Source organism: Coenobita brevimanus, chromosome 47 (genome assembly GCF_032717465.1).
Source record: "Coenobita brevimanus isolate Jiangsu-jjx chromosome 47, ASM3271746v2, whole genome shotgun sequence".
Taxonomy (NCBI): Eukaryota; Metazoa; Arthropoda; class Malacostraca; order Decapoda; family Coenobitidae; genus Coenobita; species Coenobita brevimanus.
Genome location: NC_137000.1, coordinates 34,254,358 through 34,273,204, shown reverse-complemented (window position 1 = coordinate 34,273,204; position 18,847 = coordinate 34,254,358). Strand labels below are relative to the sequence as shown.

The 18,847-nt window shown below is 41.3% G+C and overlaps 1 protein-coding gene across 1 annotated transcript in view; it reads right to left on the bottom strand.

Moving 5' to 3' along the window:
* LOC145399142 (uncharacterized) overlaps window positions 1–18,847 on the bottom strand; it is a 313,723-nt gene that overhangs the window by 68,504 nt on the left and 226,372 nt on the right. The window contains exon 20 of the mRNA XM_080271880.1: window positions 14,020–14,155. Within this exon, the coding sequence (XP_080128006.1) occupies window positions 14,020–14,155 (136 nt within the window). The remainder of the gene's footprint in view (window positions 1–14,019; window positions 14,156–18,847) is intronic.

The following is an 18,847-nucleotide window of genomic DNA, read 5'->3' as shown; positions in this document are numbered from 1 at the left end:
CACGTAGTCTATCATTGCCTTTCGTTCAACAAGTTCACCATCCATCCTCCTCATTACTCTCCATGTATACCGGTGGATCATCTTATGCCGAAAGTAGGTGTTGGCTATTGCCAACCCCTTACAAGCACAGATGTCTATAATTCAGGGGTTCTTCCCTGTTTCCTCCCTTATGAACTGGTTCCACATTTGCCCTCTTCCATTCTTGTGGAACTTTCCCCTCTTCCAGAGAACACATGATTAAACTGTGAATTTTATGTGCCAGTTGTTCTCTGCATTCCTTCAGTACCCAATTAGAAATTCCATCAGGTCCTGGGGCTTTCCTTACATCTTGAGTTTCCTATAATTTGTACACTTCCTGTACCTCCACTTTTATATCTTTTAGCACCCGTACATTTCTAGTCACTCCCTCCCCTTCCACAAACTCTTTTTCATTAGTGAAAACTGATTGGAAACATTTGTTCATTATTTCAGCTTGCATTGCTGCATCTTTATAGACCTCTCCTTCTACTTTCAATTTAGAGATTCCTTTCCTTTGTTTCAATTTCCCATTAACAAATCTATAGAACAGTTTGGGTTCATCCTTGCATTTGTCTATTATACCTTTTTCAAAATTCCTTTCTTCTTCTCTACGTACTCTTGTATAATCATTTCTAGTTCTTTTATATTATTCCTTTGTTCTGGTGTTGCCTCTCTTTCTCCAGTTGTTCCACGCCTAATCTCTCTCTTTTTTTTGCTATGATACACCTTCTATTAAACCACTCATTTTTCCTGTTTTCTTTCCCTCTTACTCTTGGTACAAATTTTTCCACTCCCAAATTATAGAGTAAAGATATCCCACTTCCTTTGTATCTCTCGTTTCTCTGAATTTTCTCCAATCCGCATTTTCAAAAAAGTTTCTCAGTCCTGTGAAATTAGCTTTCCCAAAGTTGTATCTTCCCTGTCTATGAAGCTCGTCTCTTGGATCGACGTTCCCTATTATCATCTGGAACTTAATGACCACATGATCACTTTTTCCTATAGGACAGAAATATTTCAATGATTCTATTACATCGGGTTCTTTGGTAAACATTAAATCTAACCTTGCTGGTGTGTCCTCACCTTGGAACCGTGTCCCTTCTCTGATCCATTGCGTCATCACATTATTCATTATTATATTTAATAATATACTGCCCCACAAGTCCTTGCTTCCTCCTGAGTCCCATTCCTCCCAGTTCACCTCTTTACAGTTAAAGTGACCCACCAATATTATATTATTGCTTTTCTCAATTATTTTTTGTAAATAGCTAGCTATATCTGACAACATCTCATGGTATTCGTCATCATTCCACGCTCTCGTCTTAGGGGGAACATACACTACCGCCATATCTCGCTTGACTTTCTCTCCAGTTTCTAATTTCATATATATTACTTCAGCCCTGCCTTCTCCCATTTCCACGGTATCTACATTTATGTTGTTCTTCACTGCTATCATCACTCCTCCTCCCGTTTATTCTTTTCGGTCTCTTCTCCACAGATTGTATTTACCATCTCCCAAATGAACATCAATATCCTTTCTTAATTTGGTCTCTACAAAGCACATGACATCAGGTTCATATTCTCTCAAGAAATCATTAATTTCAAGCCTGGCCGATATTAAATCATCAATATTAGTGTATATCACCTTTAAATTACTTTTCATGTTTTTTATACCCTCTTCTCTCCTTCTCTCTGTCAGTACCACTTCCTCAATTTCTAATCTTTCACAGCTATCCCCCTTAGTTTCCTTCGCTTCTATTTCCTTATATACCACTTCCTTACTTTCATATCCAATACTCTCCAAAAAAAAGTATTACATTCTTCCTCTGTCCTCTTATCATTTTTTTTCCTTTGCTTGATCCTTTAATGATTTTAAAACTTCTCTTTCTTCTTCATTTAAATCTTTTCTTATTATAATATTTTCCATTCCAGCCTCTTTGCTTAATTTCCAGGTCATTTTGAGTATATCATTTACTAAACTTTCTGATGTCAACTTGAGTCTCATTGGTCTTGTTTCCCCTTTCCTATAAGGCCCTATCCTCCTTACTTCCTCAATTTCTTTTACCCACTTGTCTCCTTTGGGGTCAATTTTGCCTAATATTCCTCTTACCAGCTTTGTGTCTCTCTCGAGTCTCACAAATCTAACCTTATCTTCCTCCTCCCTGATTCCAAATATTACCACGCATCTGTTCCTTTCTACAGTTTCTCTCACTATTTTCTCGTTTTTCTTCAGTATTTTCACTACATTTTCTTCCATCTTTTTCTTGTTCATTTCCCTTTCTTCCTGGATGATTTCTCTTAAGCTGACCACTTCTTTCTGTTCTTCTTCTACGTGTGCCCACTTTGCCTTATGTTCTTCTAATACACTACTCACCTTCTCTGTTTTATCAGTACTCTCTTCTAGTTTCCTCCTCAATTCAACATTTTCACGCTTCAAATTTCTGATTTCTTCATTCGCCGTCTCATTGGACTGGATCAGACTCTGTATAGTAAATTCCGTATTCTCGGACACGTCCTTTAACACTAAATTCTCCACTTTCTTTTCAAGTTCACTAATCCTAATTATCAATGTTTTAACCAGATCCATGATATTAGTGTTTCTGTCAAATCCTGGAAATTTGAGTCCCTCAGTGTTTACATTTTCGGCCATGTTGAATGTTGGTTACTGTAGCAAAAACAGCTGTTACCGAAAATACTACAAAACAATCATGTATATTTTTCCTAATAAATCTTTACATTGTTGGTAGTCTATATTAACTTACAATATTTTAAACTTAAAACAAAACCATAGGAGACAGGATAAACATAATTCCTGGAAACTACTTAAGGTATGCAGCCTGGGCCTGGGAGCTGTTGGGAGACACGTCCGTCAGTTGTGGCTGTCCGTGTGTGTGTGTGTGTGTGTGTGTGTGTGTGTGTGTGTGTGTGTGTGTGTGTGTGTGTGTGTGTGTGTGTGTGTGTGTGTGTGTGTCTGTGTGTGTGTGTGTCTGTATTTACCTATTTGTATTTACCTATTTGTAGTATACAGGAACTGAGCCAGGCTCGTGTTGTCCTGTCTTCATATCTACATTTATCTAGTCTAGTTTTAAACACATGAATGTTTTTTGCCTGCACCACCTCTTCGTCTTCTAAGTCAATCCAAATATTTATGCTTCTATTTGGGAAACTGAACCTTTTTAAGATCATTAAGACATATACTTTTCCTCAACTTGAAATCATGTCTCCATGGCTGTTTAATATATACATCGATGGGGTTGTAAAGGAGGTGCAGGGTAGGGCAGTGGATGTGGGGGTGGCTCTAATGAATTAGGGTGAGATTTGGAAGCCTCCAGTATTGCTGTTTGCTGATGATACAGTATTGTTGAGTGAAGATGAATGGGAGTTGCAAGGTTTGGTGAATGAATTTGGGACAGTGTGTAGGAAGAGGAATCTGAAAGTTAATGTAAACAAAAGTAAAGTTATGGCGTTTGAGAGGAATGAAGTCACAGAATGTACAGTGAGGTTGGATGGTGAGGATATGGAGAGTGTGAGTGCATTCAAGTACTTGGGTAGTGTGATGAGTAAGGATGGAACTTTGGGGGATGAAGTGCGTGAAAGGGTACAGCAGGGAAGGAAGGTTGTTGGGTCACTGAAAGCAGTGATGAGAAATAGGGAGGTGAGTATGGAAGTTAAGAAGTCACTGCATGATAGTACTGTATTGTGATCCCTACGCTGACGTATGGAAGCGAGGCATGGACCTTGCAAGAGGGGAACAAGTCAAGAGTGAGAGCAGTGGAAATGAGTTACTTGAGAGGAGCGTGTGGAGTGACATGGAGGGACAGGTTGATGAATGAAGAAGTGAAGGAACATTGTGGGGTGGATATGGATGTGGTTGAGAAGATTAGGAGAAATACACTGAGGTGGTTTGGACATGTGAAGAGAATGGAGAATGAAAGACTGACTAAGACGGTGTATGTAGGTGAGGTGGAGGGAGGGAGAGGGAGGGGTAGACCGAGGATGAGGTGGAGGGATGGAGTTGAGAGGTATATGAGGGAGGGGGGGTAAGTTGGGGGGAGGGTAGTCAAATGGTGGGTGATAGAGCGACTTGGAGGCGTTTTGTCTGCGGCCACCCTTTGTGGGATTATGGCATCGGACTATAGATAGATAGAAAATCATGACCTCTTGGTCTTCCACTATTCAACACAAAAAAAATCCTTTATAGTCACCCTTTCCAATTCTCTTACATTTCTAAATATCGTGATCAAGTCTGGTGGTAGGTGGTGGTGTCCATCATCCACTCACTTGATGTAGTGCTGCCTACTTCTGCCTTAGCCTTTATCATTCTTTTTCTGCGCCTGCCCTCCTCTCTTCCTATTTCTCCCATCTTTCCTGTCACTTCTTTTTGCTTTTCTTTCCTTTATAGGAGGCTTTACATTTAGTGAAAAGCCAAATGGTTTCCTGTAAGCCAAGAAACCATTTACAACATTGGGTGGTAGCCATATAACCAAACCATACGTGTTCCCTACGTGTCAACAAGTGGGTTGGTGGAGGGTTAGAGTCCCTCCCCGTAAAACACATAACTCAAAGTCAAATGGCCACCCCTTAAGGGATTATGGTGTCTGGCAACAAACAGATAGATAGACAGAGTGAAAAAGTCACCTCTTTCCCTTCTCTCGCACAGTGTTGGTAACTTCAGTTTTTCCAATCTCTCCTCGTAGGTGAGTTCCCTTAAGCATGGTATCATCCTTGTTGCCATCTGTTGAACCCTCTCTAGTTTATCAATATGCTTCTTCAAATGAGGTGACCATACCACAGCCACATACTCCAGTCTTGGTCTTATCATGGTTACTATCAACTCCCTCAGCATTTCCTCATCCATATAATTAAAAGCCACTCTCATGTTGGTCAGTAATCCAAAACTTCCTCCAATTATTTTGTTTATATGCTTTTTTGGTGACAAGTCATCCTGAATAATCACTCCCAAGTCTTTCTCATCTTTTCTTTTACTAATGATGTCATTGTCCATTTTATATGTCCAGTGAGGACTTTTTCACTCATTCCCATTTCTAATACATGACACTTTTTGGCATTTAAATCCATTTTCCAAGTCTGACTCCATCTGTGGAGTTTGTCCAAGTCCTCTTGCAGTTTTTAACAACTATCAGTACCTTTAATATGTATCATGATTTTGGCATCATCTGCAAACATACTCATGTAACTATTCAAACCCACTGGCAAATCATTTACATATACAGTATCTTAGCTGTAAAAAATGAAGCAAAATCAGAAGCCAATTGGGCATCAGATACAGAAGTTGGTTTAACAATTACATTCCTCCAACCAACCAAATTGTTCACAACTGCAGACAGTTTTTTTTTTATCACCACCACATGAATCAACTTTAGTCTGATAATACCTAGCCTTTTGGGTTTTACAGTGTGAACGACTGCTCTTCTCGCGAAAACATAACGCAAACAAGTTACTTCGGTCCACTGCAAGCGCAACTCACGTTCTGCTCTTCTACACTGTCTACGCAAAGAATTAATGGATGGACCATACCACAGAGAATTATCACGTACAGTGATTGTTTTTACTACCTCAGGACAATAATGGTAAAAAATTTACCTAAGCTCATTGTTGTAAATATCAACCAATTCACCAGAAGAAAGATTTGAAGAATCATTGTAGTTTAAACGCTGATCAATTTCAAGACACATAAACTGGCAGTCAACATTCCTGTAATTTCTGAACCTGATGACCTTTTTATATGAAGGGGATTTCGAGACATCAAAACTAAGAGTGATCAGAGCATGATCAGAGATGAGGGGGTCAAATGAGTCAACCTCCACATCTGATATGCGCTAGCAACCAACAGGGGGCAATATCAAGTCAAAGACATGTCCTGAGACATGAGTTGGATTACTCATATGATTGAAAAAATTGTTCTGGGTGATCAACTCAAGGAATTCTGAAGAAAATGGTTTTGACTCTGGACTGTCAACCCAATAACTGAAATCATCACAAACAAGAAGTCCTCCAGATTTAATAGAAAATCCTTTAAGAAACTGCCCAAACTCCTCCATAAAACTTCGATCTGTGCCTAGATGACCTGGTCAATAGGCATTTGCAATTCTAATGGTATTCTGATGGAAATTTATTAACACTTCCATAAATTCAAATGAAAATGGGGTCAGGCCTTTGCAATGAGAGAAACGTTTGCAAGTGCTGCTGAGTAGATGAATGCCACGCCTCCTCCCAGACAGTCAGCAGCAGGATTGGGAATACTAATTATAGAATGTGTCTTAGGCAAAGCATTACGAATAATATCGATATCAGACTCATACAGCCAGGTTTCAGACAAGCACAAAATGTCAAGCTCATGCTGATTCAGAGTTTCATTAACATAGTCTATCTTATTACAGATAGAAAGAATATTTAAAAGACCCATCCTTAACTGGTTCAAGAGGGACGTAGTCAGTTTTTTGAATGGTCAAAATTGGTGTTTTCAATCAATCTATTCCTATGAGAAATCATAGTTGGACAGTCTCTACTTGATGCAAAATGGGCAACCACTGTATGAATTTGAATTAGCATCTTGATGTCTTAAAGAAGAGCAGTTGATGCATTTGGGAGAATTTCTGTTACTACAAACCTTAGATTTATGGGTTCCAGGACAAAAGACACATTTAGGTTCATCATTTTTCCTAGAACATCTCTCAGATGTATGACCAAAGCCCTGACAGTGATATGACACAGTGTAACCCAGAATCTGTCAAAAAATGTGGCATCTTGTAAGATCCACATAGATATAATTGCCCTGTTCTACAATGGAGGATCTCACCTCTGGCGTCATCTTCGAGACAGCAGTTTTGGTGTCATTCCTTGTTCCTGTGAAGAGAAGGTTGAGGTTACAACCTCGATCAATGAGCATCTTAATCTTATTGTTTTTTCTCAGAATGTTTTGGATGTCAGAGTCCCGCAAGGAAGAGGAAAGGTCTGTCACGGTCATTTTAGGCAACATTTTCTTTGGCTCTGACATGCAAAAAGTGCCCTCAGAGCCAAAATGATCACTCAGCACTCCAGCTGCTTCACCTTTGGCCTCAGCTGATGGAAACTTCATTTCCAGCCCACCATACTTAGTCTTATGGCAGCTATCAACCGGTGCTGAGTTAAGTACACCTCTGATGTCTTCTAGTCCCATCTGATTTGCCAGGTCATAAGCACCGTTTTTTGGTTTCACAATCAGTACATGCTGACTATGAATGGCTTTTTCTGGTCATGAGCACTGATCTCAATCACATCCCCAGGCAGATCCTTCCCTTCCTCCATGAGAGACCCACGAACAGCATCCGCAAATGACTTGGGCTGATCTTGCGTGACAGCCATGGGTGATGAAACCTTGGTCTCTAGTGCCTCCAATCTGTTTGAAACGTCTCTAATTGCCTGAAAGATCGGGCCAATAACTTTATCTTCAAACTCCTTCTTGGTTACGCTACTTCATCCACCAGCCAAGACCTCATCCACTGGTGCAACACATTGGCTACACAGCCAGTGAAAGCCCAGCTGGTGGCTCTTCTTCATAAATGGATAGTCACTTGCATCCATATTTTCACAGGCTGTATGAACCCACTCACTGCAGTAGGTGCACTTCAGTGCTTGTGCACTTTTTGCTACAGACCTACTGCAGCGAGGGCACTGGTGTTGTTTGCTCATGGAAGAGGAGAACAAAAACAAAACAGCAACAACAGCAAAAAGTATATACAAGGCGCCGAGTGGAATAACCTCTTGTCCGCCACAACGGCCATTTTAGAGTTCAGTACACCAACGTATTCCCCAAACCCTCTTCTACTAGTACAATAACGAATCATGTAAAAAAATGCCCCCAATAAGGATGAAAATCCCATTTTATAGAGGGTACTAACTGACCGTGCTGCAAACGAAGGTGTTTATACTATGCTATTTGAACATTAGGTCCATTTTTGCCTGAATAATCCATTTTTGCCTGAATAATACATTTTTGCCTGAATAATCCAGTCAGAAAATCATTGTGGCTTAGCACTGTCATCCCCAGGTCCTGAACCTTGGAAACCAACATCAGGCTCAGTTATTCCACTGGTGTTAAGGTCGATTTTTCTTATGTATTCATGTTGAGACAAGCATCTATTGTTAGCTCCACATGGGGGAAGTCCCAGAATGCTAGTAATAACCACTCGAGCGCCACAGGCCACCTCGCGCAAAGTTGCTGGCCAGCAGTATGGTACGGACAGATTTTCTTAGCTATATTTTATTTTTTTGTGCTGGTTTTGTGCTATATTAATGGATATTGTGAAAGTACATGCATACATCATAAGGTTGGCTTGCAATAACACACATTTTTGGGAAAATGCAGTTCATTGTTGTCAGGCAAGAGGAAAAAGATGCTGTTATTGTAGTGTTCTTTCAAAATGCCATTGATTTACATACTCTAACATGCAAGCAGATGTTTTCAGCTACATTTGAAAAAAAAATTCACCAGAATTGAAAAGATATGGCATTTTGAAAGTAAACAAACTTTAGCAGCATTTTTTTTTCCTTTTTTTATATTTGGCGAACGAGAGGTTATTCCACTCAACGCCTCATACAATACTACCCAGGATAAACCCAGGTAGCACCGCCCCCATTTGTGTCACCCTAATTTAGGAGAAAAAAAGAAAAGTGAAAAAACACAAAGAAATGAAATGGAAAAAAACAGGGTGTCTGCGAGATCTCCACAAGCAGGTGGGGTACAACTTGACTACCCTTCTAGCAAGGGAAACCAAACCGAGGTGCTGCAAAAGTGCTAAGATGGTACTGACAACTTTAACCGATTCGAACTTTATAGCAGCAGCAAATACGTCACTTAGGCATGACCTCAATGGTTACAATACTGCCACTGCATGAACCAGTTCTGAAGTAGCTATGCTGAATACCAGAAATCGCACTGTCACTTTCATTATTTATGTTTGTGTTAGAGGAGATGGGCAAACAGACAGCATGTAGAGGAGTGAAGCAGTGTAGCCTGAGATACACATACATAAGGCATAGCATGCACATAAGGTAAACCTCTCCTGAGATGAAGAATATCACTTCTATATCAAATTCTGACCACCATGAAAAGATTATATTCAGCTAAGACTGATAGAGACCCCTATACAGTACAACAGTGGTATATGGTCAGTTAAGATCGATTAGGGAATCAGAGAGTCAGGTGAATACTTAAATCATTTTCATGATAGGCAAAACAGGACAACTTTGCTATATTTACTTCACTTCAGGCCCTCTTAGGTGCTTTCAGATCTTTTCTAGTCTATCATACCCATTTACGTCGGCTGAGAACTATTGGTCCAGACTTTGATGCCATGTGGAAATCTTAGTCTGTCTGAGATATGAATGTCTGGATTTTTCTTTTGTCGATGGTGAACCTGGCAGTGGAAGTGGGATGGATGGGTAAAAAGGGGACTATATTAGACAGGTCCATGGATGGTGGAGAATGACTAGGGTATACCCTCATAAGAAAGACATCGCAGATCAGCCAATATGGTATAGGTCCATTTCTCCTCAAAATATTAAGAAAGAGGTAAGAATATGGGTGTGATGGACGAACAGGAGTGAGTGGTATGGATTGGAATGGTAGGCAGAAGCCATGACCAGTGGGTAATGTAAACTGGATGATGTAGATTTCACTTAGAAAACAAATTGAGAATGAGGATGATTGGACAGGACAGGATGCCATGGTGATGGATGGTGGGGCATAAGGGTGACTATGTGTAGTGAATTCTTGAATGCAGGGCCCGGAGGGGGCGGGAGGGAGGCACTAGGTTTACGACTGAAGAGCTAAGAGGAAGGATGGGTTTCGAGAATATTGGTGTTGTGATAAAGAGGGGTAGTCTGTGATGATCTGGGCATGTGGAAAGGATGGAGGACGATATTTGGGTGCGGAAAGTAAGAAATGTGAATGTCGGGGATAGAGTTGCTAAAGGCAGACCAAAAAAGGTCTGGGACAAGATCATAAAGTGTGAGCTTACAGATAAGGGACTGAATAGGGAGGCTGCCAGAGATCAAGCAGCGCAGACAGCTGCCATTAGGCGACCAAGGCCAACACATGCAAACATGTTGGAGTCTTTTTAAGTGACACAACGAAAGATATGATGCCCTTTGTAGATGGGCACTGCTTATTTGTTGTTTGGTATAGTCAGTTACCAGTGGTGGGCAACGCAAAACGAAGAAGGACCTCGTGCAAGCGCAATGCGCAATCCACAGTTCACTACCTTGCGCAAGAGCAAATGCACAATCTGACAAATATTTAGCTTGCGCAATGTCGCAAAGCGCAAGTGCAAACCATTTGCATATATTTGTGGGAATTCTTTCTGTCTATCTATCCATTGCCAGACGCCTCAATCCCGTTGGGGTTGGCCACAAACAAATCGCCTCCATGTCGCCCTGTCCCCCGCCGTTTCACTGCCCTGCTCCCAATTCACACACCCCTCTCTCATATATCTCTCTATCCTATCCCTCCATCTCATCCTTGGGCTCCCCTTCCCTCTCCCCCTCTCCACCTCACTCACATAAACTCTCCTCATTAGTCTCTCACTCTCCATCCTCTCCATATGACCAAACCACCTCAGTATGTATCTCCTAATGCTTCCTATCACATCCACATCCACACCACAGCGATCCTTCACTTCCTCACTTGTCAGTCGGTCTCTTCATGTAACTCCACAGGCTCCTCTTAAATAACCCATTTATTTCCACAGCTCTCACTCTTGACTTGTGTCCCTCCAGCAAGGTCCAAGCTTCATTTCCATACATTAGAGTTGGTATCACAATACTGTCATGTAGTAACTTTTCACTCGTGGAAGTTCAAACAGAGCAGTGAGCGGGCTGCGAAACAGAGGGACAGGGAAACAAAGGCTGTGATGTTGCCAGTTTTACTTATATCTGCATTTTCGCAAGACGTTTTATTTAATAATTCAACATAGATATACAATAGCATGTGTAATTCCTTACAAAAGTCATTAAAACATATTGTTTAAATCAAATATCCACAGTCTAATAAATTATTAGGCTGTGGATATTTGATTAAATAATAAGTTTTAATGATTTCTGTATGGAATTGCATATGCTACTCTTATTAATAATGTATTTTTAATTTAATATTATTTACAAATAATAATAATTTAAAAAATATTAAAATACATTATCTTTGTTGAAGCATTTTAAGAACTGCCACTATCTTCCGTCCCTCCCACCTCCCCCCAGCAGAACCCTCGTGACCTGCTTGAGCCTCCCCCATCCCTTGTCCAGACATATGGGAAGCTCACAAGACCACGTGTCCCTTGGATTGCGCAGTGCGCAATCCATGGGACACGTGCGCAAGGCAGGAACGCAAGTGCAAATTTAGTTGTGCAAGCGCAACAAAATTTGTGCCTGCGCACCTGCCTTTTCATGTGCGAAAGCGCAATAATGCGCATGGTCTCGTGCGGTGCGCAATGCGCAAACGATATTCACCAGAGCACAACGGCGTGCAATTGCGTTTTTCGCAAGTGTTTGCGCACCTGCCCAGCACTGTCAGTTACACAGTTTCACCAAGAAATTCAATGGGGGAGCAAAAAATGAGTGAGATGGGTTGCTATTGTGCTTAATTCCAGTCCGCATGACAAAGCAGACCAGTCAAACGCATCTCTGTTGTTGTTGTGCTTGATTCCAGTCCACATGACAAAGCAGACCAGTTGACTGCAGAGATTGTGCAAACACCCCTATGTGGTTGTCCATAGGTGGGAAGGGTAAAGAGTAGTTGGTGGGATAGCTACAATGGTGATGGGCTGTGCAGCATAGTGAGAGGAATACACCCTGTGATGGTGGGTGTTTCATGTGTGGCAGTGATGCTGAAAGGATGGTCTAAATCACAGACTTCTCACAGAAATTTGATGTGGGAAGTGGTAGACATGAGTTGACATGATGGGCTGGGTGGAGTAAATATGCCAAATGGGCTGGACAATATATGTTTGATGAAAGTTCAGATAAATATTTTAAGAACAAAATTAAAAACAAGAAAACTAAAAAAGCAAACCTGAGGTAGACATGGGCATGATTATGGAATCTGATTATGATTTGATTATGATTACTGTCTCAAATTTTTTGATGATTTCTGTGTGATTTGAACAGGATTATTTGGTTTTAGTTTTTTCTTATTATGATTCAATTATGATCTTATTTTCGTATTTTTGATTTTGATTAGATTTTTTTGTACCTTAATGATTATGATTATGAGGATAGTAGCTTTAGATTATTTGTTGATTATTCTGTTTTTTAATATAATCACGATTACGAACACAACTTTACCTTTAGGTAATTCACTCTTTAAATTTATTTTGACTGTAACTAAAATAAGTTCACTGTTAGTACACTAGTCCTCCATAACTATTTGTTCCCCTTAAAAAGTTAAATCCTTTATCATGTAAAAAAAAAAAAAAAAAAAATGAAATAATGGTGTAAGGGTTAATTAATTATGAGATTACCGGTACAGTTCAAAAACATTTGACATACAAAATTCAAAAACACATCAAATAGCTAGACTAAATGCACTACCTAAAAAATAAAAGTCATATTTATAGACTGGATATATTTTTGTGGATGAAAAATATTGCTTGCTGTATCATATTGTAGTATCATACAGTGCCCTCGCACAGTGAACGTGTTCAGAGTAAACGATTTGCCTAATGAACGAGCAGGGGGTAATCAGGTCCACAAAACCATAATGAACAAGCTGAACCCCGAGTGAACGAAATTGGGGAAAATAGTAGGCCATAACCGCCGTCTCCCATACTGAATGACCCCCCCACCCCAGTAGACGCTGCACAAGAGATCAGATTTGAGCAACCTGTTTAGCAGAATCCAATGGAGGACAAAGATTTGCCTATGTTGAAGATCAGTAAAATTCTAGCAGCAGTGGATGTTCTGACCTCTTGTCAAGGCCAATGAAACCAGGTATCTTAGGACATAGGAAGTGCTCAGTGGAGCAGAAACCACTTTTCGTTATTACACTGAAAGGCACAATATAGAAGTCAACATCAGAAAACAAACACTCATCGCATGCTACTACTGAACTCAAGAACAACAGGAGCCAGTTGCCTCTACATCAACTGCTACAATTCCTGGGGAAGATGATGATGATGTGATGTCAGTGGTCTCATCTTTGGACTTTTACGGTTTTATGAAAGAGGTGAATGAGGTAGGGGCATGTGGGGAGGTGGTTCAGTCAAGTGATGAGGGCGAGACTGGTGACAGCAACGAGGAAGTGGAAGGTGATGTGGCGGGGACACCCTAAGTGTATCTCCCTGCCTCAGAACCACCTGTATTCAAGCCAATGAGGACTGCCATGTGTTTTATATTTTATATATCTGTCCTGTATGCATTTGAAATGTGCCCTTTAGTACATTTCTATGGCTCAAAAAGTGGATTTTGAGGAAGCGGTGCCGCCCATATGCTATTTTTCCCATAAGTACTTTGTTCACTGTGAACAAATTCGCAGTGAATGAACTTGTCTGCCGCCCATAAACTTGTACACTGTGCAAGGACACTGTACTGCTTTCCTGTGTAAACCAAAAACATACAGATCATCAAACTTAAAATTAAAAGAGGCAGACATGCACAGACTGCCAAACATGCTGGAACATGTTTGACTGTGTGTGGCTACTGTATCAAGGAGGAACTCATGTAATACATAACACTGTCACATGAAAATCATGAACAAATAATCACAATGTTCTAATAAATGATCATTACAATTCTTCTTTTTTTTATTATGATTTGATTATGATCATGGCTATTGTTTAATTTTTTATTAGACTATGATTATGATTATATCAGTAAAAAAAAAAAAATGATTATTTGATTATGATAATATAATCACTGCCATGGATTATGATTTTGTGATCACCATTAATAATCATAATCATGCCCATGTCTGCCTGGAATCAAGTTAGCAAGTAAAGTATGGTGACTCACATTCAGTGGAAAACTGAGAAGATCCCTCTAATGTGGCACTGATGTATACATAGATAGTGGCATACGTTCCGACACCACCGCCTGTCACACCCGCAATCTTCAAGGTGTAATTAGTGTTGGATACCAGGTCATGGATCTACAGGAGGTCAAAGTGTATTATATAAATACTTTGCTATGGTTAACTTGGAGTTAATGAAGACCATAATCTGGATATAAACTATATCAGGTGCTACAGAATATATACTGAATAAACAATGTGAACAATTCAACATTTAGATATATCCACCAATAAAGGTATGAGGTTCAAAAGCTTATGAGAAAATTCTGGTTTAGACATATTTTATTTGGTGAAAAATGCTTATATAATGGATTCTACAATACTACTGTATGACTGATTTAGTGTTCCAAGACCGATTTTAACAATTATAGTTAAGTTACTGGTTTAACTCCTTGACCCCAAGGATGTATTTTTGCAGTTTATTATAACTGTTACCAGACCATTATAGTCAGCCTAGAATACCCCACTGATAGTATAGTACAGTAGTTACTGAGGGTTATTCCTTTCTTTTTCAATCCAAATATATCCTGTAGGTTACACAAACTGGAGGCATCTGTAGAGGGCAAGAATGTAACATGAATGGCATCACTGAAATCAAAGGGTTGATATGAGGGCACAGTACATTCACAGGCATGGAGGTTGACTTTTTCTATAGTTTACTCATTATCCATGAGGAAATCCAATACACTGTAAACCCAAATTAAAGTGAGTTTTTAGCATGGTAACAGACCTGCCAAAGAAGAATCAGAAATTCAACACACTGTGAAACCAAGTGGAGGTGAGTTTTGAGCATACCTGCAAACCTACCTGAGAAGGAACAGAAACTATAGTTTAGCAGAGGAATCTGGTAATATATCAAATAAATATTATAACTAAATGTTCATTAAAGTGAAATAATGGTACAGTAGGCTCGAACAGTGCGCGAGAGATTGGGCAGTCCACGACCTCGTGCACTGGGAATTCGTGTACTGGGAATACATCATCTTATGGGAATAATTACATATGGGCAGTACCCCCTCATACCTGGACATTTTTTGGCCCTTAGAGACATAATAAAGGTCATATTTTTCAGACATTGTACTAAAGCTATAGCTACAATAACAAAAATATGGGTAGTCACCTTAACAACAGTAGAAAACAGGCCTGATGACCTTAAATAACAGGGGTTCCGAGGAGCGGCAACACATACAGTGCCGCACTCCCCACCACACCGCCCACCGCATCAATACTTCCCTCCACGGACTCCTTCTGAGCACCTTCCCCAGGAGCCTTTAACTCACTCACTTCGGCCATAAACCCTTCAAAGTCCAATGCTGACACTTCTGACATTGCATCCTCTTCATCCTTAACAGGAACAGGAGTAGACGATGTAGCTGGTTCCGCAATTTCACCAACTTGAGCCTGCTGTGTGTAGTTTGTTATAAGCATCTGTCTTCTCTTTATTTCTTCCCTGTGCCTGTCTATGTAGAAACGGAAGAGTTTGTCGATACCACCCAGAAGTTCATCCGTTCTTAGGTTGCTCACTTCCTGTTCCTTCACCTCTTCCTTGAGCTTATCCATGGCAGCAAGGATTTTGCTAATGTTTGACATACGCAGCTCAGTCCTGCCTTCCATCACGTTAGGCTGCTCAACTTGACTCTGCCTGGTGTCGGGCTCTGTGTCAGCCTCGTCTATCCGTTGCAACACTTCCTCGGGAGGCTGTTCCTCAGTAGCAGTGTGCACTTCTTGTATGTCCGCCAATGTAACGTCCTCAAAACCTGGTACAGCCTGTGCTGCTGTCAGTGTTGCTGCCTCAGCCTCGGCCAGTGGTTGAATGGCCGTCTCCTGGGTCGTGCATAAGTGTGGCACGAGTATTCACCACACATGGTTCACCGTTGCAAGTGTAATCTGGTGCCAGGCTTGTAGGAGAAATTCAACTGCGTCCTTCACCATAAAATTACACCAAAATGCCTCAACAGTCATGGCATCTGTGGCAGGTTGGGATACAGGTGCTGGTGGAGATGGAACGGGAGCAGATGCCTCATCAAGGTCTTTGTCATGATCTTCTTGTAGGGCATGAAGCTCCTCTTGTGTGTCGGTCTTCCTGCGTAGGTAGTCGTACACTTGCTTATGGTAGAAAACTTCACAGTGGCGATTAGTTCTTGATCCAGTGGCTGCACTAGTGACGTCGTATGGGGCGGCAAAAAACACAACACGACAATCCTTATGCAGATCTTCAAGGTATGGAGGGTGACTTGGTGCATTATCATGCAAAAGGAGCATCTTAAATGGAATGCCCAGTTCCCGACACTTGGCCCTCGCATCAGGGACACACCGCCTCGTTAACCAGTCTGCCATAATGTTCCCAGTCATCCAACCATTTGCGGACTTGTATCAATACATGCCAATTGCATCCATGTTCGTGAGGTTTTTGTAGCACCTTGGGTGTGAAGCTGTGTGTACAACAACTGGCCTCATCTTGTGGCTCCCAGACAGGTTTACAGCGAACATTACCGTCATCTTACACTTCTGGAGCTTGCAACCAGGGGCTTGTTTCTGTCTTTTAGTGATGTAAGTTGATTTGGGCATGGCCTTGTAATATAACGACGTTTCATCGATGTTGTAGATCTGGTCCTTGGTGTACTGTCCCTCTTCAATAATTGCTCTAAATATCACAGGATAGTCTCTCGCGGCCAGCTCGTCGGCAAAGGCACGTTCACCAGACACTTTCACATAACGGAGTTCCTTGCGCATGAGAAAACGGTCCAGCCATCCAACCGATGCCCTGAAAGGTTTCTCCACTTTTAACCCGCGAGATGCAGCCTTGTAAAACAGCTGGGCTTGGTTCCGAATAAATCTTCCATTCAATGGAACACCTTCCTTTTCCTTCCTCATTATGAAGGTGGCAAGATAGTGCTCCATTAGCATCATAGCATGATTTCCCACTCGTGAACGGCCGTCTAGGTCAGAGGCACCGTACGTCTTCACTACAGCCTTTATGGCTTCACGGTTCTTCCACACAGTTCTCACTGTAGATTCAGCCAGTCCCAGGGCTCTCCCGATGGGAGTGTTTCCTTGACCCTCCTCCTTCATCTTAATGATCTTTAACTTGGTGGCGTGCATCAGAAGTTTCTTAACTCTTGGGGTTGGAGCCATGGTGCGGCGAAGTACAGGCAAGGATGGAGCAGCACAAAAAACACCACATGTTGTACACGACAGGTTAGCTGTAGAGAGCGGATCTGCAAAGTGCACGAGCCAGGACTGTTATGGCGCGCCCGCTCCCTTGTACCCTAAGCTGCGCAGTAGAATGCCCAGGAATTTCTGCGCATCAACATGACGACACGTGACATGCTGTGTGAGGGGTGGTCGTGCACTAATAGAAAATGGCATTTTTGAGCCACTCCTTGCCTCTGCCTCGCATTCTGTGCGGTAAACTCGCGCATTCAAGGGTTTTTGGTTATGATTTTTGGTCACTCGCGCCCAATGCGAATCGCGCACTGTGAGGACGCGCACTGTGCGAACCTACTGTATTTGAAAAAAAAGAAGACTTTTGGTGCTTCATCATCTACTGCCCTACAAGGGAGTGTACGGGCCCAGGACAAGGCTACGTAATCTGGACATCAAGGAGAGAAGGGACAGTTGCTGTCCCCTAACTGGTACTGTGTTAGCAGAAACTCCAACTGATCCAAAAATGTAAACCCATATGGACTGCATTCAGTTGTAACACCTCAACCCACAAGAACATCAGTCACTCATTTGTTGCTTATATGGTTACCATGAAATGTACTGAACGGTTTCAGAGTACTGAACTGTAATCAAGGTCAGAATGGGACATAGTGACACCACCTGGTGGGCCATATGGTTTGTGAGCTGGTGCCATCTGGACTAGCTGCGTGATAAGCTAACTGGTACCATCATCATCATCACCGTAATCTTTTTCCCACCTAAAGATCAGGTAAGCTATGACCCACTAATATGCAAAGAGAAAGAACTAATGTAAGAGAGCTATAAACAGCATAAAAATGGGTCACACAATCATTCACACTTCAGTTAAGCCCTCAGAATCCTGGCTCCATGACACAAACCTAACTACCTGTATTTTTTTTTTTTTTTTTTTTTAACCCCTCGTGAGCGCTCCCCACAGCCAGGCATTCCTGACAGAAATCGACAAAAGCGTCCATTTTTAATGCTTCATATCGCTGTTAATACTTAACCAACTGTAACAAATAAGGTTTCATATTACTCAACAATCCTTCGACTTCATGTTGATGGCATCAGATGGTCCGTGAAGTGCAGATAGGGAGAGTGAGTAGGGAATGAGGGTAATTTTTGTTTTTTTGCTGGTGTCCGTATGCATGGCGGAGGTTCGGTGACACAACAATGGCTTACATTAGCCCACCACACTTATATCACTCCGATGACACTTCTAGGACACCAAAATACACTACAAACAGTTTCCGTGAATATTTGTCCATAATCGGTCGTATTGGGTGAATGAAGGCCGGTCACAGTAGCAGCGACCTTGAACTCCCGCTGCTCGTCTTCCTTGTTACAGACAGACAGACACTCTCGCGCTCTCTCTCTCACACACAGAAATGTATGTTTGGCTAGGATTGTTGCTCGATTCTGGCATTGGTGATCGAGTAGAAGTCTGGGTATTGCAACTCCTAGAAATAATACTATTACTACTAGATGTACAAGTACAACTACCACTACAACAACTACTAATACTACAACTATCACTGCTACAAGTACTACTATCACTACCACAACTATTACTATTACAACTAC